The 17,614-nt window shown below is 40.1% G+C and overlaps 1 protein-coding gene across 1 annotated transcript; it reads right to left on the bottom strand.

The window, feature by feature from the left end:
- Window positions 1–437: 437 nt before the first annotated feature.
- Window positions 438–17,072, bottom strand: LOC117748579 (integrin beta-3-like). Its single transcript, XM_034558471.1, has 15 exons — window positions 16,834–17,072; window positions 16,261–16,346; window positions 15,476–15,680; window positions 15,073–15,325; window positions 13,611–13,773; window positions 13,232–13,393; window positions 12,983–13,078; window positions 12,087–12,176; window positions 11,427–11,561; window positions 9,662–10,106; window positions 6,662–6,884; window positions 6,476–6,576; window positions 5,432–5,551; window positions 2,306–2,472; window positions 438–1,593 (listed from the first exon to the last, which is right to left on the bottom strand). The coding sequence occupies exons 1-15, from the start codon at window positions 16,988–16,990 to the stop codon at window positions 1,525–1,527; spliced, it is 2,472 nt and encodes an 823-aa protein (XP_034414362.1). The 5' UTR covers window positions 16,991–17,072; the 3' UTR covers window positions 438–1,524.
- Between the last annotated feature and the right edge of the window lie 542 nt (window positions 17,073–17,614).

The raw sequence follows: 17,614 nt of genomic DNA, 5'->3' as shown, positions 1-17,614 counted from the left end.
ATATCATCTAGGTCCAGCATTATTTAAGCACCACCGTCTTGTATAAGAAGATTGCATAATTATTTTTACTTGTTTTTGCAATTTCCCATTTGGGTGAAAATAGTATAGTAGAACTTCTCCATCTATCTTAGATTTTGCATACATGGTGCATTTTTCTAAATAGTTTCAACCATGCCACTAAGGAATTATGGCTTTTCGTGCAACTGTATTACTATCTGTGTGCTTTTTGTCTGCACTGCTTGGATCTCACACATTTAATGAGTCTACAAGTAGGCTATAGCCCACTTTGCTCCATGTTGCCTATGAGATATATTGTATCTATATACACTGCAGGTGATCTTCTCTTTCCACGACGACCAGTAGCCAGCTTTACTTGCAGTTAAAGCCCAGGAGATGGAAGCAAAGCATTGCAGACAAAAAAATACAGTCAGGTGAGTTATGGTGAAGCAATACAATTATTTATTAGTCACAGATCTAACTATAATCATTTTAAACAAGTGTTTATAATCCAGCTTTGTTTCAAAATTCCTGTAATAGAACGTGTAATTTCAAATCATTAAATTTGGTTATACATTTGAAAAACTTGTCTTGAGATTGAATATGTTTCAATATGTTTTAGCCATGCTATTGTCTTTCACATCTCAAAACTATAGACACCTATGTGCTTGTAAAGTTCACCTCATAAGATTTTGAACTTAACATATTTCTGTTAAATTCAAGTTAACAAGGAAAGACATGGATGAAAACACTAATCTCTCAGAGTCCACACGAAAAACTGCAACCATTTCAGTAAATTAACAGTTTACTTCACTACACCATATCTCTAGCAAGGCACTGGACTGAATTAAAGACAGCTTATGTTGCCATAGTCCCACTGAGTACCACAAACAGGACATCCCATTTACATTGTGATCAGGAAATGAAGATTGTTTTGCTTAACATTATCTGCCCTTTTGTTTCCCACTGAATTCAAGGATTAGTTCACCCAAATCACTTTTAAAAATAAATGTTCCCCATATGTCCCAGTGGTATCCAGTCATGTGGATAGCTGTGGTTTTATCTTTCTCTGGACCAGATATTCAGAGAGACCTTGTTAACAATATAGTTAAAATTAATAGTAAAAATAAAAAACAAAACCGTCAACAGCAATGTCTGGGGGATATTAAAAAAAAAATTAAGGCACTCTGTATATATCTAATTATATGGGCAAATAACATAAACAACAAACTATATACATGACTGGTAGGGGTACATATGTAAATATGATTTCTTTGTGATTTGGGTAAAAGTTCTTTCTCAACCACACACAATCAAAACAATATCTTATTTATCAGTGTAGTATAAATGGGTGTTTATGACAAATCCCTGATCAAATGTCTCCTCAGAATCATTTCTACATATTTACAAACACAAATAATTATTAATTATTGTTTTGTGACAGTAGAGGCCTGCACATGATTCGGCGCCTTCCCAAAAAGGACAGTAAAAGTCCATTATCCTCCATCCTCGTTCAGTTCAGTAGCATCAGTCTTTTCCTCTGTATGTGATGTTTGTGAAGGTAGATGTGGCTCCTTTGTAGAGAGGATTGTGTCCCTGTTAGTTAAATACACATAAAGAGACATACAGCAAGTTAAGGGGAGTTCACAGACACAAAACACATTAGAGATGCTTTCCTTCTCATGGTTCGGGATTCTAGGAAATTCAGAAAAAGGCACTTTAAAGGTCCCTTTAGTGAATTGCATAAAAGAAAGAAAAAAGTAAAACATTGAAATAGCAACTCCTAAACATGACAACCATTCTAGACATATAGATATAGATATAGATATAGAGTACACTGTATATTTACTTGAATGTGGGATTTAAGTTTTCAAGTCCGTTACTCAGTGAGCAGCTTCTTTGGTTTCAGGTCTTTGAGATTTGGGTGTTTTTAAGGCCACAAAGAGGCCTGTTACTGGTAAAGGCTTATTAGCGTTGGTTAATTCAAACCCAGCCCTTCCGCTAGCAGTCTTTTGTTCTGCTGGGAGAAACAGCATGCCACAAAATAATAAAAAAACATCTCCAGAAAGCTAGTGCGAGAGACTGTGTGTGTGGCCTTTTGTGTGTGAGAGTGTGTGAGGATGCAGAGATGATTGTGTGTGCGTGTGTGTGTGTGTGTGTGTGTGAAGAGGCCATGCCATGATTTATAAATGAGTACGAGGAGTGTTTATTTTTTCTAAATGAACATTGACTGTACCTGGATTTCTACCTTAGTGTTGAGCAACCAGCCCATCTGAGCATTTACTAGCCTCATGCTAAATTCACTGACCGTGTCCCACTTGGCACGAGCGCGTTCTTCCTCAAATTTGGCGAACTCCCGTCTGTCGTGGATGGTGACCAGAAGTTTCCAGATAAGTAAAGCCGCCAAGCCAAGGAACAAGATGGCTCCGGCCACCGACAGGAGCACCACTAAAATGTCTGGACCCTTGGGACAGTCTGGTTGGAAGAAAGAAGAGATAAAGGAATGGAGGTGCACATCGAAGATAAGCCAGGAGCCAGGCCACAGGAAGTCTGATTTCATGAGGCTGTTTCCACATGGATTAGATTGTCAGAAGATTATTCCTCTGGATGCCATTCATTTTCAGATTCAAAGGTTTGCTTTTGAATAGAATCGACATATTGCCACATGTCAAGCCGGTCGGTGTATGGAATAAAATAGCACAAATAACACATTTTCTTAAGGTTATGAGATCTGCAAGTGAATCCAGAGAATAGGGGAAGCAAAACAGTATTGAGCAGAAGGCAATGGGACTTTTAAATACCAAAGAACCGCGAGGAGGATGGACCGAAGTGGAAAATAGTAACCTCACACAGCCAGGCCACAAATCTCCCTTCCCTCATTGTGGTCTGCCAAAACTCAACATAGGAGTTTGATTTGCAGAGTTCCAAGAAAGTCTTCTTCCACCAGACTGGAATGAGACATTACTTGTTGTGCCCTCTTTCGTCATTTTCCCCCCGTCATTAGCTGTTCCGGGAAAACTTTCTCCACAATTAAACACCCAACATTATTTTTGAATAAACCTTTGTTTCCTCTAAAAACCCTTCAGAGGAAACACGAGACATTATCATCTCAACACTCTTACTCTGATTGGTTTGGCACCTACATTCAAGGTTTAGTTTATTCTTAATGGACTGAAATCTTGTTGCAAAAACTTGGATGGGGACATTAAGTTGGATTTGCAAGGCTATAAGAGAATGAAAGGTTATAAACGGTCTTTTAAAGGCCCTGTAAATGTATTTTAGGGTCTTTTTAGCAATCGTATTATAAGCGATTCTGTTTATTTCAGATGTTTTGTCTGTTAGTGGTTTGAAGTGGACAGGAGTCAAAATATGTTTGCTAATGTTGCCAGACAATGTGATCAAACCACACCCACACAGTCTCAACGAAGCAGATTAGCAGAGCATTAAGATCTTAATAAATTAATCTAACAAGTTTTTTTCTAAACATAAAAAAAGATGGACTGCAATTACTGACGTCTTGGCCACTAGAGGGCAGCATAACCAAGCTGGCATATTATCCCCTTTAAATTGATATCTCAAACTTGTGAGCAATGAGTTTGGATTCATTTGGAGTCTTCTATCAGGCCACCTGAGGAATGTAAGCTTAATATTAATTTTCCTTTTTGCTCTTAAAGGAAATATCTGGCTCTTTAGCTGCTAAACTAGCTGCTCCATCATGTTCACCAGTCATTAACTTTGCCTGTCTGCTGTTTGATGCAGGGTAGCTTACAATGTTTGTTTTTTTTCCTCACAAAAAACAGCTGTCTGCTGTGGCTGAAAAATACACAAGACCAGTGAGAGGGAACGAAGACATTTAGTCCAGATTAAGTCAAATGCTTTTAACACGTCCAAGGTCATCTTGTGCTCCTTTTAACAATATATGAAGAAAGAAAATACTAAATCCAATCATCTTTTTTTCCTGTGAAAAAAAATATTAAGTGTGTTTAAGTAAGATGCTCCCAACCAGTTTCAACCAATACAATCATGTCAATATAGACATATTCATTATCGCTGCTTTTTATTTTGATTGTTGCACAGTTAGTAATAAATATGTGTGTTCACATGAAAGCAATTAAGTTTCCTCATTGTTTCAAAAAATGCCTTTCCACTTCATATCACCAGTTACATCTGGTCCAAATGTTTGTTTGCTAGACTGCATATGTGTCTGTATATCTAACCTTTTGATCCCGGTAGTACATGTATGTGCATAGCAGTGTCGGGTAACGTGGTGGGGTAACCAAGGTGAACTTTTACAGCTGACATCAAAGCTTCACTCCTTTTCCTCTCTTCTCATTCCTCTATTCCCTGCTCTTTAACTGACCCTTTTGATCCCTAAAGCTGCCAACATTATGGTTTGTATGTAAAATCAAGTCAGGTTGGTGCTACAATATTATTTCTGTAACATTATTAATCTAAATAAAAAAACAATGGGCTGAGTTTCCCATCTTCCCCTCTACTCTTCTTGTTCTCCTTTGTAACCCAACTTCATGTTTCCTTTAAAAAAAAAAAAAAAAGCTTACTTAGTCTCCTTTCTCTCCCTCACATGGTTTCCTCTGGAGGATATGTCAAGTCAGCGGGTTCCAAGAGGAGCTGGGCAGCTGTTTACGACCCTCTTTGATACAGCGGGGTGCACTATGTTCAAGGCAAATTTTGGTGTACTTCTCTGCTACCCAGTTGCGCCTAAATTAAACACACACATTCATTAAAGGCAGACCCAGGGGCAGACTTTCTCTGCGGGCACTGGTGGTCATTAAAAGGCTGTTTTACCGCCCCACACTCTTTCTATTTGGCCACTTAACAAGCAGATGAAGGCCAGGCGGCAGGGAAGTGACAACTTGAAGAAACAAAACACTGATTCCACAAAGCAAGGAAGTTTGCTTGTTTGGCTGAATGGTAATGCATTTGTGGTTGTAGATTGTCCAGCACTGTGGTTTACTCTCTATCGGTCACTGTGGACACCTTCTATTTCCACATTTAAACTTAACCATATTAATAAGTTACGGACCACAGAGCAGCTTTGGTAGTTTTTTTTGGCCACTTTGGGAACAACCTGTAAACACAACATTGACATCTAAGCTTTGCATAACATTGTTACAGCTAACAAACAATTGCCTGATCACAAATCCACACTGAGCAGCATTAGGATTAATTTGGAGTGCCGTTCATAGCCATCAAAAATATTCTCTCCTTTTAGCTTTGGGTTTGGTCCTTAACAACTCCTGAGGGCAAATATCTGTCTCTTTACTGCAGCTGCTAAATGATCTACTGAGCTCAAGAGCTAGTTGCAACTTTTTCTGTATGCCATTTGGTTATAAATTATCAAATCTAAAATATTGATTAGTGCTTAAAATGCTTGTCAGGTCAGGTATGCATGGACTGTCTGTTCCTCTCTTACCGGGCTCTTTGACGACAAACAAGATGGACTTCCCACTGGTGTCCTCATAATACTGGAAACGCTCCACGCAGTCATCCTCATCTTTGTAAGTGCAGTTCACAGCATTTGTATCATGGAGCACTGCATGGGAAATTAAGAGAAAATGGTTCATCAGTTAGTCAAGACAAAATCTTCAAAAGCAGCGTAACACAGAGGTGTTTGGTTGTGTTTGAGAGGCGTAAACGCATCCTTTATAAAGAGTTAAGTTTTAACTAAAGATTAATAAATAATGTACTACTGCTTCATATATATATATATATATATATATATATATATATATATATATATACACATATACATATATATATATATATATATATATATACATATACATATACATATATATATATATATATATATATATATATATATATATATATACACATATACATTTGAAAGATAATGTGAATGAAAAATGTATATATATAGTTGCCAGGTTATTTTCTAAACAAGAAATCAAACATTATTTCACTGGTGAGTCAAACTTAAAAGTGATAAAACACGCTGTTGCTCAATTTTATAGTCACGCTTCTAAAGTCTTACCTGAATCAGCTTATGGTGGCCGAAGTTATCTAATGTAAGAAAATATTATGTAGATATTACTACGTAACTGACGTTACTGAGTTAGCTGACTTTTTAACTTCTCTGCTAGTGTTTCTGTTACACTATCCTTTAGCATTCAGCTTTATCCTGTAAATTGAGACACTATTCAGCAAAAGCTGCACTTCTACACTTCTTCTTAGAGCATCTGGACAACTTAAAAATTAATTAACCTTATTTTAAAAGTAATATTTTTGTAACAGCAGACATGATGGCATATGGCAATGGTTTACCAACGTTTACAACCACATTATTAAACTTAGCAACCATTTCTCATGAATTTGTAAAGCATTAGTCATTAATTTGGTCACCATAAATAATGCCATTGGTTACTACTTACAAACCCTTTATAAACGTGGCTTTATTAGAAAGTGGTAGCAACATTAAGCGTGTTGTTTTTCTCACCTATTTCATCCACAAGCACAATCTCGTCCTTGCAGATTCGAGAGCAGGTGTTGTCGTCAAACAGCTTGCCCCTCTTGAAGTGTTTACACTCCACACACTCCCTTTTAGAAGAAGAATCGACATCAGTCCGTCAGCTCATTTTCAAACAGCTTTCAGCGAACGTCATAACTATGTGTTCGGACTCACTTCTTCATGGTGCAGGCATCCGGGCACGTGGGGCACTTGTCACATGTGGCTCCGTAGGCACCGGGCTGGGTGCACTCACAGGCCCCGCACACACACTGGCCCCTACCGCTGCACAACAAGCCCAGGTTGGACATACAGGTGTCGGTGCGTCTCGAGCAGTTACAGTTCTCCCCCTGCCAGTCTGGGGCACACTGGCAGAAGCCACAGTTACAGACGCCGTGGCCTAGGAGGGAAGAAGGGATAGAGGAGCTACTATAACATTTTTCTCTGGTTTAACTTTAATTTCCACACACAGAAGGGTGGTATATGATGTAAAACAGCAAAAGAGTAAAGTCAATAAACAATAAAGAAGAGGAGGACAACGTGACCAAGTGAAATTCTGGGTGTGGTTGGAGTTGCAAAAGACGGAGGAAGGCTTGACATGATTATAATTTCAGTTGTTGTGCATCAGTTGTTTTAAACAACACGTTTGATGCCTAAAATGAGTTCCATGTGTTTATGGCTTTGGCATTCCGTACAATAGAAATCTTATGCACCATTTGATACACATTTCTCAACAATTCAGCCTGACACACTTCCACATCTTTGGACATTTTGGAAACTCCACTAGAATTTAAAATAAATTGTTGTGGGTTTGAACATCAATTGGTTGGTCATTATTAGTTTGTAATGCCTGGCAGTGACTTGTTAAAGGCATACAAGTTAATATACCACAAGCCTGTATCATACTTACATGGTTTCACTCTATCTTGAGCAATAGCTAACTTTGCTTTGCCTTCCAACAACACATTTTTCAATAAAAAAAAATAGTCTTATGTCCTGCCAATGGGTGGAAAGCAGAAGTGGTAAGTCATGTTTCTGCATGTTAGAGACTTAAAACCCATTCCATTGTGTGCCCGTGGTGTCTGGGAGGCTTTTATATTTGGATGCATGATTCAGTGTGAGTGAGTGTATTTATGTGCATTGGTTTGTTGTCTTTCCTTTTATGTGTGATGTGTTCATGCAAGAGAGTGACAATGCAGAACACATTGTGGCCTATTACCGCAGAACAAAACTCAGATAAACACTGAGACAGGAAGCCACTTGGAACATCCTGACTGAATAAAGGATGATTGATTCATGAGCAAATGACAATTACCGCTTGACCACACGACCGCTGGCTTTTAATTACACTATTCTGTAGGGGAAGAACATAGACCATGGTCCTTGCACTGGACACGGTATTTCAAGACAAAACACACAGAACATTTCCAGTTCTCTCCCACTTGGCCCTTTTCTGACCAAACATGGGTTTATTTTTAGCCCTTATTACACCACACCGGCCAATGAGTAAGCAGAAAGGTATTTTCATGTTAATCGAGGGGCTTTGGGGAATATGAACACAATTCTGTGTGAGAGCAGCGAGGGGGGGAGCGGAGGGGGGGAGTGGTCTATGAGATCTGATGATGTAATGAATCAAGGCCGTATGTACCAAAACGTATGCAATTAACAAATATCAAACATCCTCTAAGTAAAATAAATGCCAGCTCACTTATTTTACCTATTAATAAGTAACTGAGACTGAGTCATTGTCCCAAAGAGAGAGAGGTCTGTTCCTTTTGTCCTTTTCTTGCTATTCTGCATCTCTCCTGTCTCAATCCGACACTTAAATCCTGCCATCTTTACAATAGTAGTTTGACCTTTCGAGAAGTACACTTATTCAGTTTCTTTTAGGACGAGAAGACCGATATATAAAGACTCTCAACGGGGAAACAGCGTTGTTTTTTTTGTTTTTCTATAGACAAACAAGATATAGTGTGTTAATGAGCTTCTGAAGTTACCTGTTTCCTTCTGAATGCTAAGTTAAGCTAACCCACAGCTCACAATAGCAATTCATATTAACCGTACAGGAAAGAGAATGTTATTGACCTTTAAAGAAAAAATATATATACAGAGATGAGAAGATTGATACCGCTCTTTTCTCATTTATCTAAACAAAAGAAAAATGTTGAATAATATACCTACATTATTGGTTGGAAAGCAAATTAACTACTATTAGAAAGAAGACTGACATTATTGGTTATATATGGTCTCACGCCTACTTTACACAGCTAATCTCAAACATCCCCAGGGTAACATCATGTTATGACTTGATGATATGTATTTTAAAATGCAAAGAGGAGGATCATGAGGCCATGAGTTAACCCAAACTCAATCCCAGAGAGAGCTATACGTCAAACTTAAAAAAGATTTCTTTTGTGCATGAATCCTGTCAAACTCATACAAAAGCTCTGCCTCGCTGACACAGACATACAACCTGAGCTTACACTCACACACACCATATGTTTATTGTGAATGGAGCCCATGTCCCGGGCAGAGGGGAGGGTTGTTATTGTATGTAATTCTTACCAGATGAGGTGGGTGGCAAGTCAGTGTGGTGAAAGGTGCAGAAATGCTTTGAAATCCACCACAGACACACACACAATGTTCATGACATTGTGTGTGTGTCAGTGGGCCATTTTAACCTCCGTCAACTTTGAGGGGAGGTTATGTGCTGGACTATTGTTTTGACCGATAGTTTGTTCCCTTTAGACAGAGCCAGGCTATATGTTTTCCCTGCTTACAGTCATAATGCTAAACTAGGCTAATCGGCCACTGGCTCCAGCATATGTTTGACTGTCAGATTGGAGAGTTGTATCAATCTTTTATATCACACTCATAACATAACAGCAATATATTTACGTTTTAGACTGTTGGTTGGACAAAACAAGACATTTGCAGATGTCAGCTTGGACTCTTGATTGTAAAGGCCATGTTTCACTATTTTCACTATTGTATAGACACAATTATCAATTGATGATAAACGTCTAATTGATCAATAATGAAAAATAAATATTATTTGCTGTACTATTTGTCAATTCAATATCTGTCAATTGTCTAATCATCTTATTGTTTCAGCCCTATCATTTCACTTAAGATACTCAGGCAAGTTCATTATAAAAGAAGCTCATGAGATCTTACCCGAGCACAGGTCCCCCTTGTAGCGCAGGCAGTTGAAGTCATCACACTCACACAGCTTCCCCCAGACTTTTCCAAAGTCACTGCTGTGGCACACACACTGGCCGCACACACAGTCACCACGGCCGCTGCAGATGGCAGACTGTGGTCCTCCAGAGCCTTCGGGCCCGCTGCAGCGGTCCTGCTCCGTGGGGTCATAGTCACCCTCTGCACACTCGCAGTGAGGCCCTAAGCGACCCGGGTGGCACAGGCAAATGCCACACTCGTAGGTGCCGTTGCCTTGGTTACACTTGGGGCTAGTGGGCTGGGCCTTGGTCTGGCACTTGCAGTCGCACTCAAAGTTGACGGTGACGGAGAGGGAATCCTTGAAGCCCACCGGCTTAATGATGAAGGTTTTCTTCTTCTGTTTGGGGCAACCTCGAGCTCTGGCCTCCACGCTGAAAGAGACCTGGATGAGAGGAGGCAGTGAATTGTAACATAGTAGATTTTGGGGGAAAAAGTATTTGGTTCAAACATGTTTATTTCTATTGTTTTTCATCAAGATTCCGAAACCACATTTTGCTTTATAATGGATTATATAACATGTAACAGCACTTTAAGGGTTCCGTTATTGTTCATCTAATAGCCGCTCATATTGTCTAATCCCTGTTGGTGGAAACAGTACAAAGACCTGACACAGGGAATGCCTCAATGTGTGTTTAGTCAAAGTAATTGTTCATAGAGCACTGCATCCAAATCTGGTAAATGTCCAAAAGTAGGCCGTTACAACATCTGGAGAGAGACAGCCATATATGGCAAAAATAAGAGGGGCTGAGGCAGAGAGAAAGAAATGTGTGGAGGCCAAAAAATGTCACCTGGAGTGAGGGGAGAACAAGGAACAGAGCCAAAGACGCTGTGATAAAGAAGAAATGCAAAAATGAAAGGTGAACGCAGAGGACTCTTTAAGCAGAGTAGGCAAAGTAATGATGAAAAGACAAGAAAACCTCATTTAAGAAAGACAAGCTCAGAGACAGTGGTGATTCACCTTTTTCCATCATGTGCTTTGACAACACGAGGAAATGTTAAAATGTAGATAACAGCCAAAAGGGAAATGGAAAGAGGCAAATAAAGAAGGCGAAAAATAGTATATGGAACTAAGTAAAATGTTATTTTGGCAATCAAGACAGGATTGTGTCCATTAGAGATAGGACATATTGGACAGGGGTGAAACAGTTTGTATAAGAGTTGATAATACCATTATTATATTGTGCAAATGTTACCGTAACCCATCTACCCTATTGCAGCCGAAATAATTATTTTCTTTAAAAAAAGCATTGCACTGCTTAAGGGGATGTCATTATTAAACCTATTTCATTATGCCAAAAAACATAAAATATTGTTTAATTTTTACTTGCAGGATGTTGAGATGATTTCTATAAATCTCCGGTAACAAAGAAACTCCAGTATATATATATATATTTGTCTTGTAAAGGTGAGAGTAGTCTCTGTTCAGTTCACAACACTAATTTGGGTCCCAAGATAAACAATTAGTGGCATAAATGATATATTTTCTTTTCTTCAACTTTGCTTTTTTCTTGTGAAATATTACATATTTTTTGGCCAGTGAAAATCCTTCAAATGAAACAATCCATGAAGGTAAAATCACTCTTTGTTTGAACGAGGTATGACTTATTTCCAAATTCATGTCATAACCCGTGTTGAGGGTCAAAAGTACACACTCCCTTTTAAGGGATTACACGGCAAAAAATGAGGCGGGACATGGACTGACCGTGTCTCCTATCTTGAGCCCAGAGCAGGATTTGAGACCAGGGATGAGCTCTCCATTCAGACAGGTGGCGTTGAAGGACAGGGACAGCTCGTCCGGGACGCCATGAACCTCCAGCTCCACCTTGGAACGAATTTTCTGGCAACACCGATGCAGGAAAACAACGGGAAACACATACACACGGAAGGATGAGTATATAGGCTATCATCACGGCACCTAAAACGAATGTTAGGTCTTAATGCTTTTTTTTTTACAAGCCGATTCAAATAATTTTCGTCTCTTATCTTTGTCCACATTACTTAATTCCCTGCTCTAATAGTAAGCCGATACATTCATTTGGGTGTACAGACATAGACTTGCCTACATTTACATGTTTGTATGTACATTGTACACACATCAAAGTTGGGATTACACCGAAAATATGTGTTGCATTAAATTCACTTGTTCTTTGCATAATAAACCCAAATAAAACATAAACAATGAAACAGCCAGGAGTCTCCCACATTTGGTCAGCTTCACACCACCTCCTTTGGTTCGACCGCATTCATGACTCAGACACTGTGGGTTTGTGTCAGCAAAGACACGTCATCGCCTGAAACACTGTCTCGTTTAAAATGTGTGTGTGTGTGTGTGTGTGTGTGTGTGTGTGTGTGTGTGATTTACAGCGTAGGCCTTCAGTATGAGCTGGATCACATTGCCAGAGTCGTTGGACAGTGTTCCTACTGTGGTGCCAGGAATCAGCTCACTGTAGTTCTGTAAGACAGACAGACAGACAGACTGGATGACTGGTGTCAGGGAAACTATCAATAAGACATTAACAATAATTGATGTTTCATCAGGTACAAATATATATAAACTACACGACTCAATACCTGCCAAATATTGTAAAAATGTAATCCAATGCCCCTTTAAACAGGTCCAAAATGTAAAACCTGCTCATGTCCCATAGGCATTTACAAATAAATAGTTATTACCTCAAAATATTTGTTTGCTGATAATAAAATATAGATAGCTTATTTTTTTGTGGGGAAAATGTCAACATTGTTCCCATTTGTTTCATTGTTACCTAGTTCAAAAGCCCTGCAGGCAGAACGTACACACAGGGACGCGTGCAGCAGTGACTCGTCCATGGCGTCACACTGGTTGCATTGGTTTCATGGTCGGAGATAGTTGTGAGAGTTGTGACAACCGTTTACCCTTGAAAGCAAACGCCCTAAAAGCAGAGGTGTGTCTCACACTTACTCATGCCATACCCAAACCCTTTATGAACAAGGACGATATTTATGAATGTATTTCCTCTAAATCACTCGAGTTGTAACGGTGTTTCCAAACTGAGATTGGATCTTTCCTGTGTCTGAACAGCGCATTATGGGCATTCCTTTTGAGTTTCCATTCTTTCCAAAGCAGGATCCAAGAATCTCAGTTTAAAAGCAGTTTGGAGGACTTAAACTACAGTGTGTTATTACCGAGTGGGGGATGCCATCCTCTCAATTTCAGTTGAAAAACGTTTGCTTAGTTTACATTTCTGAGTAACTGGATGTGCTCAGTGAGTGTCTGACCTGGTACAGAGGAACCACAGGGTTGGTGACAGCAAAGATGAGATTGATGTTGTTCTCCGACATCTTCTCTGTGATCAGAGCTAAAGATGGGTAATCCTGTGGGGCCAAACAAGACGCTGTGGTTAGCACTTGCACACATAAACACTGAAATGTGTTCATCCTTTACTCATTTGAAGAAAGGGTTTCGTTGGCTCTGATTCTCTATCACACTCCCCGTGCACCAAACACAGAGGTACAGTACACACTCACCATGGTGGTAGACATGCTGTACATATTGTCAGAGTTGAGGTGACACTGCCCGTCGTTGGGCTGCACGATTCCAGCCAGACGACCATCAAGAGCGACGTGAGTCTTAGCGTCTGAGGTGAAGATCAGAAGGTGGGATGCACCGGGGCGCCAGCCGATCTCCTCCTAGCTCCCATCAAACCATGGATGAGGGATTACATTTGTTGGTGGACTCTCATCTAAAGCAGCAACACTCTTTCAGATTAACTTCTGTTTTAATTGTATCAGTTTATTTTTCTTCTTTTTGGAATTTCTTTTGTATACGTGTGAGAAAAGACACACATATTGTCAAACTAAATCAGAGTTACTGTATGTGTGTGAGAAAGTGAGTGAGTCGCTCCACCTTGCACACAGCCGCCTGGATGATGGCATCAAAGCCTCCCTCCGGGGCATCTCGGTTCCTGGACACCATCTGCTTCTTCACTTCCTCTGTGAAGCGGCCCACCTCCTCCGTCAGGGACAGAACATGTTTGTAGCCAAACTGAGGCAGGCAGGTGGTGTTAATGCTGTCAATGAAACAGAGATCCAGGGATCAGGGTTGAGCAGAGCTGCTGGCCGCTTGTTCCTTCATCTGATTCATTTGTATGCTTTAAAATGTTTTTAAATGTAAGCTATACATAAATGATTTTAATTTCCCCATTCACAATTTGTAGTTTTTTTTGTTTGTCATATTTGTAGGTTACATGCCAGGTGACATTTTGACAGCTTTTACAGTTTTTTAATTGGCCGGTCTTCCTAATATGACCTTTAAGAACCTTAAGAGTCTGCAGCCATGCTCGAAGCTCTTTGAGACAACGCTAACATACTGATATCAGGTTAATGTTTAATATTTACATTGATTTTGTTAAAGTTGTTGAAACATATTCAAAGTGTTGGATCTGGATCTGGATATTTCAGTCTGGACCAAAGTTGTGGCGTGACCGCAACTTTCTCCTGTTCATCAGTAAATGTTTCGGTCTTAAACAGATGTTGCGACTGTGGGTCAGTGGTTAGCAGGTCCGTCTTTCAAACAGGGGGTTGAATTTAAACCTATGTAAATGAGTTGGGGAGGGGGTCAATCCCCACCCTAGTCGATGTGTCCTTGAGCAAGACACTTAACCCTGAATTGCTCCCTGTAGCTGTGTCTACGGTGTATGAATGTGTAATGATTGTAAGTCGCTTTGGATAAAAGCATCAGCTAAATGTAATGTAATGTAATGTTGGTTTCCCAAAAGATTTACATTTGGTTAAAAAGTGGACCCCTCTTTGTCTCCATTTTTTATTCTCCACTTGTCTTATCTTTTATCTTAACATTCCTGGAGGCTGGAGCTGGGCGGACTGTGTGTAACATGTTAGAGAAAATGACCCCAAGAGACCTTAAACTATCACTCAACCTCCGAGGAGCTTTTGGCTGGAGTCACGGCTGTTTGCATTGGGACGTTCTTACTTTCAGGGCTGATTCAGAGCAGCTGACCGAGCACTAGGGAGCCACGGTAAGCCTTTAACAAGTGCTGTGACTGAGTGTGCTTGCAATGCTGTGTTTAAAGATGTCCTAACAAAAATGACATCATCTGCATTATGAAGCTATTCCCAAATGCAGACATTAACAACCGCTGAAATCAGCAACAGTGGGTACCTATTAGGAATGTGACACATTGTCAGAATGCAGCCACTAAAATAAACGTTCCTTTACAAAGAGATCTGGATTCGGTTTGGGTATTCAGACAAGGAAACAGGTTAAGGAGGCTTGCTGTTTTGTCCATGCTGGTTTAATAATACACAAAGGTACAAAGACTGTATGAAGCTCTTTAAAACGTGTCGCTTACCTGTAGCATGGGTTCTTCACGGCCTCTTTGGGGGAGATGTACATGTAAGGGGAGAGCGGCTTGTCCACAAAAGCCCCAAAGCCCATGCGAAGGTTGCTGGTGGTGCGGTTCATGGCCTCGGCCAGGCCTTTGCCCAGGGTCCTCAGGCGGAACAGATCATCATTCATGGAGTAAGAGAGATCCATGAGGTAGTAGAGATCCACAGGGTAGTCCTCCACCTGACGCACCCTCACTGTGAAGCGCTTAGCATCATCTTGGAAGGATACAGAAATAATTATTTTTTAAACAGATATGCTTGATGTTACTTATAACTTCTATTGTAGCTTTTGTATGTAGCTCCCTTCTAAATCTCTGCCTCAGTATGTCAGACACAAAAAACATAAACTCAGGTGGTAAACCCTACCTGGCCGGAGGGTGATGTGTAGTTTCTGGGGCTTTATCTGAGTGGCGTCTTGTGTGGCCCCCGCTGCCTTGTTGCTGAGGGGCCGGTCCTCAATCACCTGCAGTTTGCTGGTCGGAGACTCCAGAGCTGACAGAGCACAGCCCGCTGCCACCAGGTTACTCTTCAGATCACAGCGGGAAGAACTGGCAACGCCCTGTCCGAAGTCCTGGCAGAGGAGGCATTTACATTTTATACAGAAAAGCCATTTCCAGCAACCTTCTCGCTGCTTTGGAAGTGTCTTAATGCGTTAGAAATGTAATAAAATGCTCATTTATTTAAAGAATTATCATCAGTAATCAAGCATTTCTTTATTCATTTAAAGGCTAAACTGTAATGAGCAAGTCCCCGAAAAGCCCCACATTATGTGTGTATAAAACAAATCTCCTGGACTGAAGAAGCACTCCAATGTCCAACTCGGAACTTAAAGGATAATTCAACATTAAATTGAAATGTCCATCCTGTCTGAACACAGTCTGATAGTTCAACCAGTGCTTCTGAATATAAATAAGTATCAGCAATAAACTTAATATTGTCATATTGAGAAAACTTAGGTTGAGTATGTTGACTCTAAGTTTTACAATATGAAATCATTGCATTTATTAGTTTGAACCAGAAAATATGACTCTATCCGCATGCAGTCACACAAGTTCAGTCACTATTTGATGAGGAGATCTGTACCACCCTGCACCGGCCCGGCCAGCAGAAGGCTCATTGCTTGAAAGAAATGAAGTGGAAAACAAACCCACCTCCTGGAGGCACCACGCACAGCTGGGGTGCACAGCCAGACATTGCTTGCATGTGCTGGCTCCTCTGGAGGTGCAGACAATTGAACCTGTAACCAAAAACATGGGTTAGGTTTTCCAAATGTACAGCCATTCTTTAACGATAATGTTCCCTTTATATGGGGGTTACCTGTTGTACTATAGTTGTGTAATAATTCTTGACTTTTGGATGTGGTATCGGAGTTTAGGCTTATAGCACAGTCAAAATATGAAGATCGGAGAGAACAAGTCAAACATCTGGAGTTTGTTTAAGAAATTGTAATAGTTACAAAAATATGTTGGATATATAATAAAAAAAACTATTCATTCTACACACGTTGCATCGCTGTCTATTCCCTCACTGTCATAACAAGCTAAATTATTCCTCAAATGCAGAAAATAAATATATGCCAATATGACACCTTAAAGTGGACATGTATATTCTGTTGAGTCTTCCTCCCACGTGTCTTCCTATACAACATATTATTTGCTACACGGGCAAAAAAAAAACTAAAACATGAAAACAACACAACAGCAGAACCCAAAATTATAACTTACCGCATACTCCTGTTATTCCAGTCAAGATCAACACACACATCCATAATATCCCTCGCGCCGGGAGAGCACCCATCCTGGCGCACGCTCTCTGTGAGGACGGAGCTGGCCAACGAGCTGTGGTGGAAGTACAAGAACACAAGAAAAAAGCCTTCTTCATCTGCAACTCCAAATAGAGTAAAACGTCTTAACGCCACCTCCTCCCCTCCTCGCGCATCCATCGCTCTCATTAGCATACTATTAAATATAGTGGGCGGGGAAAGCGCAGCATCCAAAAGCTGTGAGTTAGAGGTTATATTACAGGTCTGAGCATCAAATATGTGACATACCAGCTGGCATGTTGCTTTGCACTCTGGAACAATTGGGAACAAAAATACTAATTTAAAGAAGTGTAAAGTGTCAGTGAAAAATATAGTGTTATAGTCTGAACCTCTGAAATAAGAGTGTAGGCGTTATTGTGCTGCGCAAATAATACAATAGGCTTAATATAAAGAAAGCATGAAGCGTAATCAAGTCTATTCGCAGTTTGCGTTGGTATACACTGCCCACTAGTGGACACGAGCTGTAAAGACGGGTGTCAGTCATTTGGTAGGTCTGAACACTTCAGCTGCAGCGTGCACTAGATATACAATGCCGAATAATTACTCAATACATTTATTGATAAATTAAACACGGACTAATAATAGCCTGCTATTTAAATGTTTCAAGCCAATTTTGGCAGATCAGAGTGGGTCGTTGCACATTTTCATATTGACTACATTTCTTTGCATTTGGGAAAGCCCCC

Source organism: Cyclopterus lumpus, chromosome 19 (assembly GCF_009769545.1).
Source record: "Cyclopterus lumpus isolate fCycLum1 chromosome 19, fCycLum1.pri, whole genome shotgun sequence".
NCBI lineage: Eukaryota > Metazoa > Chordata > Actinopteri > Perciformes > Cyclopteridae > Cyclopterus > Cyclopterus lumpus.
The sequence above is the reverse complement of the archived record's forward strand: the minus strand, read 5'-3'. Positions and strand labels throughout refer to the sequence as shown.

Bases quoted from the DNA above. Each gene is read 5' to 3' on its own strand.
- LOC117748579 (XM_034558471.1), bottom strand. From the start codon at position 16,990: ATGAAGAAGGCTTTTTTCTTGTGTTCTTGTACTTCCACCACAGCTCGT. The intron at 12,177-12,982 runs GTCAGACACTCA...TCTGTCTTACAG, and splicing joins CTGTGGTTCCTCTGTACCAG to AACTACAGTGAGCTGATTCC. The intron at 11,562-12,086 runs GTAAATCACACA...CGGTGTTGCCAG, and splicing joins TCATACTGAAGGCCTACGCT to AAAATTCGTTCCAAGGTGGA.